We start from the raw sequence: 10,308 nt of genomic DNA, 5'->3' as shown, positions 1-10,308 counted from the left end.
TTTGTTTGTTTGTGTTTTTTTTTTTTTTTACTGTTCAGTAAACTGTTTGTCTGTGGTAACCTCCCACAATATGAGTGAGAATTCCCTCTTTGACCATCATTTTCCGCCAGCCAGGAGCAATTTCTCCAATAGGTGGAGGAGAGGAATCTTCAATTAAATCTATTCAAGCTGAGAAAGCCCTAAAACATTTATTTCTCTTTCTGTGCAAGTGATCTAACGTTCCGACTTGCATAAAAGGCAACGTCTTCTAGAGGGATGAAGTCGGGGGGGAGAATCTTGGTCCTTTCAAAGAACACTTAGATACTTCTGAGTTATGTGGTTGCAGTTGCCTGCTGTGACTGTGTTTTGGGAACATAGTCTCTAGAAAAGGCTGGGAGTTTGGATGCTTGCCTGCCTATAGCATTTTTGTGCTGGCCTCTCTGTGAGGCTTTTAGATTTTGCTCTTTGTGATTTGCCTGTTTCGAGACTCTGAATTCTATTCTGGGGCTGGAGATGCCTGCATTCTTTGAGTATGGAACACAGGCTTTTTTTTCGTATCGCTCAGTTCCATTAGATAACAGGAACTGAGCCTTTAATTTTTATTTCACTTAAGCTAGAGGGAAAGGATGTTGATTTAAAAGCAAAAGAAGTGTCAATCTGAGTACTTAATTAGCAGCTGTCCATATTTTTTCATTAAGCCTGTGATCCCTATAATCAACAAAAAGCGGTAAGTGGTTTGTAACTTCAAGACAGGCAGTAGTTAAAGCACCTGTCAGGAATGGGAATTATTCTGGAGGTACTAGTCCTTGTTGACACCCAAGGTAGGTGCTTAAAACTTGATGCTTTAGGTACTCAGTGAGCCATCAGTTCCTTATCAGTCTATTTGTTACTTGTATGCACAGATTTGTGATAAATATCTAAACCCACAATGAAGTGAGCAATTCACTAGCTAGCTATGTAGCGTCTTCCAGAGTTTTATCACGAGTCTCTTGTGTTTCTCAGCAGTTTCTAATAGGACCAATAACTTTTAAAGCACTTCTTGTTGTCTTCAATTTTGAACCTAACATTGGAAAGCCTTTTGCTGTTAGGAAGGTTCATGAGACCTCTCTCAAGACCTGGAGGGCAAGAGCTCTCAGATTCTCAGCAATCCCTTCCCAAGACAGTTTTCAGCTTTCTTGCCTTCTCAGTCAATTCCGTGAAAGCATCTCTTTCAGGAAGAAGGTGGTGTTAGCAATATTTCTATAAGGATCAAAGTCTATAGCCAAGACTTGTGCCCAAAATTACAGAAGCTTCTCTTCAGTAAAGATCAATAGCACAAAGTTTAACAGATACACTTCCCATACACTTAGAGAAGACTATGAGACCTAATACTGTAAAAATCAGCGCTGCATGTCGTATTTGTGAAGTGCACAGTACAGACACACTGGTGCTCCCTGTTCCTGTTAGGACAATTTTAAATAAAGATGAGCCAACCACTGCAAGTGGACTCGAGGCATTTGGCACTAAGTAGTGATGTTGTGGGACAGCATTCTAACATTTAATCAAGTGGCTGTTGAAGCACAGAGAAAATGCTAATCATCAAAAGTTACATTTATCTTAAATATCTCTTCTAGCATGCTTTTCTGTGATGCCTACCATACTGTTACTGAACTCGTGCATTTTAGGATCAGTGCATAAACAGTGCTAATATTTTACTTTAACCTGTTCGATGGTTTTTGCAAGCTGCTGAAAACCTCTTTGTGATCTGTACGTGGTTCATGCAGTATTTCTTGGCCTCTTTTGTGCCGCGTACTTCTGTAAGATACAGCTTGGCTATGGAGCTGAAGCAGATTGAGAAGATGACCTTCCAGCTACTGATGTCCATGTTGCCAGTTGTTAGCTTTGTGTTGTAAGCAGTGGATGCAAAGGTCAGCAAAACCAAAGCTTTTATCTAGAGTTGTGATGCCCTCTTTCTCTGGCCACCATCTATTTCTAGAGACGCCTGAATTGACCAAGCACCTTCTCCCCTCACTTAGGATTTTCTGTCTCCTGCTCTTGAGATCCACTGTGTTCTGAGCAGTGTGGGGCAAGTCACTTATGTGAGTCAGGCTGTAGTTTAGGAACTAGGGGTTGGCTTTTTTCAGAGGCTTGCTCTTGGAGCAGTATTTAACTCAAATAATTTTCTAGAAATAACCCTTTATTTTCATTTCTTCCTTTTAAAGTTGGCTGCGTAACAGAGAGGGATTCTTGTGGTCTTGTTCTGGCTCATGGAGTTGCCACTACTGCTCGGCAGTCAGAGTGCTCATCCAAAGACTGTCCTTCTGAAAGAGATGCTAGATTAGACCTGTTTGTAGGACTTTTCAAATACCAGCAAAGTGAGCAAGGTCTTGGTTTTAGCAGAAGGCAAAAGGGTTGCAGGTTAGAACCATCTCTGCTTGTCCATATTGTCTCCAGGCTGGGAAAATGGTATAAAAGTACCATTGAGCAGAGTCGGACAGCATTTACCAGATGATAGTTACACAATGATAAGGCAATAGCATAGGTCATGCTGCATTCTGCTGGAACTAGCATGCCTGCACAGCTACAGCTGACCTGCAGTGGACCCACAGCACTAGCTAGTTGTCAGGTCTTTTGAACAAACACAGCCTTCTTTAAAATGCAGAAGGATGGGAAATAAGGGATGCTGTCAGCTGTTCTGCCCTTTAAATGCCTCCAAGAGGCAGCAAACTGAACCAGGGAAGTCTTTGGGTGTAACAGAAAGTCAGACTGACTTTGCCAGGCCCATTTTGAAGTAACTCTCTGAGGTAGGAGCAGTGATACCTTACGTATAAACTTAATGCTGGATTTCTAGTTTTTAAATTTTGCCAGAAAACAAATTTTATTTCATTTTATGCATTCAACTTCAGATTAATGCATGCTCCAGTTTAGCATTCTCTGCTTAAATTGGGATTAGCTATCTAATGTTTATGATCTCAGTTCCGTTAGCCATTTGGGCAAATACAATACAGTTTTGGTAATAAAGGTCCGAGTTGGCCAAATGTAAAAAGTTGACTCTTCCCATAAATTCTTGCAACTTTTGCATAGTTCTGAATTGATTATAAAAAAAACAATTTTGATTTAAGAAAAATGCTTTCTGGGTATTTGTAGTATATCAAAGTAGTTTTCTTGTGATTTGGAATTCTTGCTTCTGAGTGATATTCTATTTCAAAAAGAAATTTAAAGTTTCTTGTTTAATCACTAATAATCCAGGATTACAGAACGTCCCGGGTTTGGGTTGGTTTTTTTTTTTAATAGTAACAGGTCTGCTTTAATTAGAAAGGCTCTAATACAGATTAAGGCATTAGGCAAATTGGAATCTTCCCATCTCTCAGTGAAATTATGAGAGTGCTGGGAGAACCATTTAGATAATCAAAATTACAGAATGTTTCATTAAGGCATGTGCAGTCAGTCATAGTAGGATAAATGCTCAAAACCCAAAATCATGAACTTTTGAGACCTAGCAGATGATTTCCCCAAATAGTCTTATGATCTAGGTAGCAGAGCCTGCAAATCTTCACCTGAATAGACCTGGTGAGGCTAATGGTGTGAATAAAAGTTTGAAAGAAGAGGACCTACACAAGCAATCCACAAACAAAAGATATCAAAGCTGTATTATAGCATATAGAATCAGTCAGATTCATTTCTCCTTTACTGACAGTTAAGATTAAAATACTAGGTGTTCTATGCAGCACCAGTCAAAGTAGTGATCTAGATGGAGACAGCCTGGTGGGAAGTTGAAATAAACCCTAAGGAATGAAAAGTAGGAAGATGTGATTTGCTTTTTTTGTGATTACTTGAAAAAATAAGTCATGATAGCAGTAATGCCCCATTCATCTGTGAGACAAACCAACCATATGAAAAGTGGATGAAGAAAAATCATTCAATGTACTTTCTGTCCAATGTGATAAAATATCAATGGATAAAAAGGATTGGGGTTTTTGTTTAATGAAGAATTCCAGTTTTGAAATCTCATTTGGTTGTGTAAAGCCAAACGGGTTTTCTGCTCAGTAGCCTGAATTTTACAATTTTACTATGGCCATTTAGTCAACCAGATATTTAATTCAGATCCATTGTGTTCCAGGGAATATTTTCATCTCTGTGAAAGTGAGAATTTCAAGACTGAAGAAGTCAAAATGCTATTGCACACTATAATTGATTTTTGTGTGTGTGTACAATTAGCTTAAGGTATTAATATAAAAAGTAGGTAGCTGCATCTAATCATTTTTTTTGGAGCAATCCGAACCATCTGCCTCTAGATATTAACGAGTTCACTCTTTAATCCAGATTATGGCTGACAAACTGGTTTTGGCATTCACGTTTCACTAGCATTGTGCCCTTGAAGAGCTGATGTGGCTGTAGAAACTCTCTCGCTTACAATTGTTGGTTTTGAAAACATTTTTGGTTTGGTTTGGCTTTCTTGTAGTTGTTTGCTTATAGCTCCTTTTTTCTTGAGAAGATGGCCTTTCTAATGAAAAGTATGTTGAGCAACCAGGTAAAGAATTTGGGACTTGGAGGTGGAGGGGAAGAAAGCAAAGAAGAAAGCACTCCTTCTGATCCAGCAGCAGCTGCAGGAATGACCAGAGAGGAGTATGAGGAATATCAAAAGCAAGTGGTTGAGGAGAAGTGAGTACCTGTTCCCTTATTATCAGTATGGGGCTGATTCTTGGTAACTTTGTGCAGATAAAAATAACCCAAGAAAAAGCCAAACATTCTGCACTCTTCCCTTTTTTTTAAAGCAGAAGAATCTTTGCTAAAGAGACTTCCCAAAATAAAAGTTCACCAACTGGAAATGATAAAATACGATGTTTCCCCCTTCCCCCGTCAGCCGCCGCATACACTTTCCTGCTATCTCCACACCTTGATATGCTGGATTCATTCCTAGTTGATGTTACTTTATCTATCAAATTTTTCCATAGGTACAAAGCTGCTTGTAGTGCAGGAGTTAATTCTAAGATGTGTATGATTTCTTCTCCTAGAACTCCATGTGGAGTACACTTTCAATAAATCATCTTTTCTTTGTCCACATTTGTTATGGCAGACATGAAAAAGTAATGAGTGCTATGTTAAATGGATAATATTTATCTAGAGAAAAGTTTTAAGACGGTTAGTTTTTGTAGTTGCATTTTCAGCTATTTTTTCTAAAATCTACTAAATAAAGTAGAAGTTTTCAACTGATTAAATCTCAGTTTTATTTTGTCTGTAATGATAATCTTTACCACTTGCTGTGTTTAAATATCAAAACAGAAGTAAAATAAAGGACTTAACATGTAGGAGTTCAAATAATGCATAATTATAAATAAAACAATTGACTTTTAAATCTCAAATGCATCGGTGCCTCTAATGGTCAATTACATAATGGTTGTGTAAATCCTTCGTGTAAGATGATTATGGGTGAAAGGTTAATGACTGACGGAATTTGAGGTATCCAGGTCTGTATTTAGCAGCAGCCATTTCTATCATAAAACCTTGAATAGGTATCATTTGGTTTGGAATAAAATACAGAATGTTTTGCTATGCATTTTGTCAAGGGATATTTAAAAGAGAAATAAACATCTGCTGGCAGGAAGATGCTTTATTGAGACTGAGAAGCAAAATGGGATTCCTGGAATAGGGAAAATGCTTGGAAAAATATTTCTATAAAGTTTTCAAGTGTGGCATGTGTCTGTTACGTGCTGAACTGTATTGAGGAATCGGTGCAGGAGTACTTCTGAAAGTACAGTTTGGACCTATAATAGGAACATTTGAAGTACTTTCAGAGAAAAAAAATTAACTCAGGACAGTGCACACTGGTGTGGTTATGTAAATATGTGTCAGAAATCTTTGTCACAGGCAGAGCATCTGTTTCAGGGCTCTCTGGATTTTACCCAGTTTTCAGCTGTACAAGAGTGGAGATCAGAGAAGTAGAAGTGCCTTCCTGGAGTCATACTCAGGCAGAGTTTGGCCTTTGATGCATGACCATCCTGGTTTGGGTTCTTCTCAGGTTTTGCGTTTGGGTTGGGTTTTTGGGTTTTTTTGGTGATTAAACACACAAAAATGCACAGATTGCTGTTTCTCAGGAAAATGTGTAATACGCAGGAACAAACAGGTGGCTTGTGCTGGCAGTCTCCAGCACAGTTGCATAGAATTTGCTTCCAGCATCACAAGTTTAAGCAAGAGGGTACCACCAGTTTGTGTTGTACATCACAGGCTCTTGACTGTCATGGAACTACTCTTACACCTGTTTCCTGTTCCTACAAAGCTTCATGTTCCAGGGAATCATTAGATCCTCCAGAACAAAAAGGTGTAAGATTAGGCCAGACACTAGGGCCCAAGCAATGGTGGGAGACTGGCTGAGTGAGTTTTGCCAGGTCTTCCCACGATGACAGGACAAGTGAAAAGCTCAAATCTACCTGAGCAGCAAATCCCCCCCTGCCCCTCAGCCTCATAGGACACCTAAAGGGATGTTCTGGAGAAGGAACGGGCAAGAAAAGAGGAAGGCTGAGAAAGAGAGGGAAAATATGCCAGAAGGGCTCAAAAAAGCTCCAATCTTCCCATCAATGACTGGCTGAAAGAAGTTTAAGATGGCTTCCAGTTAATGTGAAACTTTTTTTTTTTTTTTTTTTTTTTAGAGAGAGAGAGAGAAAAACCCAAAAACTCATTTGTGGAAGCAGAGGAAAAATAACATTTCATCTTGCAAGTAGCTTTTATGTGACAAAATACCTATACTGGAACAAAATCAATTTTGCCTGAGAATTTCCATGACAATGCTTCTGTGAAAAAAAATTAAAGGGAGAGGGGGGAAGGTGAATGTTATCAAATGTTACCAAAAATCTTTGAGGAGACATATTTTGCAAATAAATACATAAGTAATCTAACAAAAAATTGTGCTGAACAGTTCTTAAATCTAATTAAAGCATTTTATAAAACCACAGATAAAAGAAGTACTTTTCCACACAGGGAAGCTGTGGAATTCATTGCCGTAGGATGGTCTGAAACAATAAATGGATGCAGAAAAGACCAGGAAAATTAATAGGTGACAGAGGCCATCCAGGACTATTCAAGACAATGATGTAGAGACAATTTTCAGCTCCAGTACCCTACACCACTGATTTTTGGTAGCTGGGCAGTTTTGATACAGGATGCTTCTTAAATTCTTTCTCTAAGTGTCCACTACTGTCTACTGTTAGAGATGGGACTCTAGGTAAACTTTTGGTCTGACCCAGAGAGTCCATTCTGCCATTGTGTGTGTGTGTTGTTATACTATGAGAATGTCATGTTTGTAGAACATTGTCAGGTAGCCGCATGTCTATAAGTGCCCCAGTGGAATAAGCAAGGAACAAGCGTAACTTTTCTGTTCTGCTTATGGGAATTGTTCATTGTTATAGTAAGCAATAACAGCTAGTACAGGCACAAACTCCAGACAAGTAGTATTGGCTTATCCTTCATTCTTCACAGGTCTCAAGGGAACTGTTCTGAGAACAAGTTTGGGGTACAGGAAGTCTGGCCCCTTAGCATCACTTCATTGATATCGCTCCTTTTGTGCCTTTGGACAAGTCGCATAACTTTGGGAGTAACTCCTGCATGTAGCTTTTTGCAGCCGAGCAACTGGTTCAGTGTAAAAGACCGTATTTTATTAGTATCATGAAGAAACATTTTTTTCTCATTTCCAGGATGGAAAGAGATGCAGCGTTTGCACAGAAAAAAGCAGAGCGAGCCTGTCTGAGGGTTCATCTGAGAGAAAAGTACAGACTCCCTAAGGTAAGCCTGTAGTTTGTGATCTCATCTAGTTCAGTGGCCAATTTTAAAACAAACTGACTACCAATGCAGAGTTTTGAAAATGGCAAATTGCCTTCATTAGTGGGATCCCCACTGCAGCTCAGTACAGAAATGGAGGAGGCCAGAGCCATGGTTTTCCCTAGCGACCGCTTCTTTGGTCTTTTTTCTCTGCTCAGTAGACTAATCTGACGGAAAGATTCTTGTAACCCCTCTCTATACTGTCAGATCTGAAACAGGTGACTCGGCAAGTTGAGTATCTGGTCTGATTGTGTCTCACAGTTAGTATGCATTCTTAGCAACATGCAAAAGTTTAAAAAAAAAGCTATAAGCAAATAAGCGAAGTCCCTGAAAACTCCTCTACAAGCTGTACATTTGAGTTCTGCTAAACTTCTGAAGGTTCATTTTTACTATCTTCTTCCAAGAAGTGCAAGCAAACTGTCCATTCTTTTTTCTTTAGTGCTCCTGACACTGTCAAATATTCCCAGGAAAACCAAAATATAGACAACAGAATCTTCAAGCAACAGAGAAATCTGGAGGTTTGTTAAAAGCAGGCAGCAGCTGCAATAGCTTCTAAATTGTGACAGAAAGGAAAGTTAGCATGTGGGTTGACAGTATTTTCCTGACATAAAAACACATGGATACAAACAAGGATAGTTCTCTACTGTATTTAAAGTGTTTTCCTGGTTTAGAGGGAAAACTTTCTCCCTTGTTTATTTTCTGATCATCTTCCTTGTTTTCAGGGATTTAATTGCAGAACTCTTGTTTATCAAAGGTTTATCAAAGTACAGGCTTTAGCACTAAGCCTATACTAAACATCCACAGATCTTGCCTATTAAAAAAAAAAAAAGTAAAAAAAAAATTTTTGAAACTTGAATATTCTGGAGATTATTTCCTGTCACAAGATGGTGATGCCTCTATAGTGAAAAAAGCTGGTATCTCTTCTAGGACTGTGGGCTGGAATTAAAGTAAACTAAAGCAGTGAGAGCCAGAGAAGGATTCTGCAAAAGAATTAGGGAAGATTAGCCCATAGCAGAAATGTTAAGTGAATTCTTTGCATTCATTGTAACTACAGGATCACTATGAAGGTCCCCAGACAGGTTTCCCTATAACAGTCTCTTTTATGGGGGTGAATCAGGGGAATTTTCTCAGGTCAGTGTTGACGGAGGAGGTTGTTAAACGGTGTACAGTACACCAGGGCCAGAGTGTATTTACCCAAGAATTCTAAAGGATTTCAAATTATGAATTGCCAAAATTACTGAGGCATGTAATACTGAGTCTGACGTTTAAGCTCAGAAGTTGGGAAATGTGAAGACTTTTTCAAAAAAAGTCTCCAAGAGATATACAGGGAACAACAAATCAGTAACTGACTTCCGTAAGGGAAATGAAGGAAAACTACTAAAGATAGCTAGCAGACACATGGACAAAAATTATATGGTGGGAAGAAAAGAAATAAGACTTTTGTACCGGACAGCCCAGCCTTTCAAATCTATTAGCATGCTCTGAAGGGATGACTAATCATAAGGGTGAAAATGATTAGTTTTGGTTTAAAAAAAAAAAAAAAAAAGTTGGACAAATTCCTTCCCCAAAGACTCTTTAAAGAAAACCAACTGTGGTAGAGTGTGAAGGAAGGTCCATGAAGTATTGAATATTATTTTTCATTCATTTTGAAGAAGTGACTGAAGACTTGTTTGTGTAAATTATTATCGGGGCCTTTACTACTGTGCATTTAGGGGCTCCCTAAAATTTGAGGTTCTGCTCTAGGGCCATGGAATTGAAAGGCTTTGTGTATGTCCATGACCTTCTGGCACTTGATTGTGGCGTGTGGGTGTGGCCCACTTGTGCTGTTCAGTGTTGTCCAGAGTGGGTTGCACTGTTAACTCCAGCATGGAGAAAGTAACTCGGGGTTTTGTGCTTGGAAAAGTTATTATTATGTTATTTTGTCAGCTGCTTCCATGGGCAGGAGACAGGTAATATGGGACAGCGTAGCCTGTGTAGGGGTTTGGATCATGCATCTGCTCTGAACTACTACTACCATGAAGATGTTAGCATTTTTGAAGATTTCATTTATATCCCACAAGGAAGCATTTGGTGGTTCTTAGCAAGTTGAGAGCTTGTTTATATTACTAGTACTTACCTGCCAGCTCTGAGTCTTTACTGTTTATTTTCTGATCAGTACTTTCCAGTGCTTTTCTGATTAATTAAAATGGAGGAAGGTAAAGAATCCATCTTGTCTAAATTTAGCTGATAAAAAAATTAGTACTTAACCCAAGCAAGTCATTTAGAGACTCTGTCATCAATGGAAAGAGACCAGCACTTCTAGCCTCATCTATCCAAACTTTCAAATCATAGAATCATAGAATAGTTTGGTTTGGAAGGGACCTCTAAAGGTCATCTAGTCCAACCCCCCCTGCCGTGGGCAGGGACATCTTCAACTAGATCAGGTTGCTCAGAGCCCCGTCCAACCTGACCTGGAATGTTTCCAGGGATGGGGCATCCACCACCTCTCTGGGCAACCTGTGCCAGTGTTTCACCACCCGCAGCGTAAAAAATGTCTTC

The 10,308-nt window shown here is 39.1% G+C and overlaps 1 protein-coding gene across 1 annotated transcript in view; it reads left to right on the top strand.

Moving 5' to 3' along the window:
- Window positions 1-3,483: 3,483 nt before the first annotated feature.
- The window catches only part of CPLX4 (complexin 4), an 18,635-nt gene continuing 11,810 nt past the window's right edge, over window positions 3,484-10,308 (top strand). The window contains exons 1-2 of the mRNA XM_009330323.1: window positions 3,484-4,620; window positions 7,647-7,734. Of these exons, the coding sequence (XP_009328598.1) occupies window positions 4,454-4,620; window positions 7,647-7,734 (255 nt within the window). The 5' untranslated portion in view covers window positions 3,484-4,453. The remainder of the gene's footprint in view (window positions 4,621-7,646; window positions 7,735-10,308) is intronic.

Source organism: Pygoscelis adeliae, unplaced genomic scaffold (assembly GCF_000699105.1).
Source record: "Pygoscelis adeliae isolate BGI_AS28 unplaced genomic scaffold, ASM69910v1 Scaffold568, whole genome shotgun sequence".
Lineage (NCBI taxonomy): Eukaryota > Metazoa > Chordata > Aves > Sphenisciformes > Spheniscidae > Pygoscelis > Pygoscelis adeliae.
This window is presented reverse-complemented; position numbering and strand designations above follow the sequence as displayed.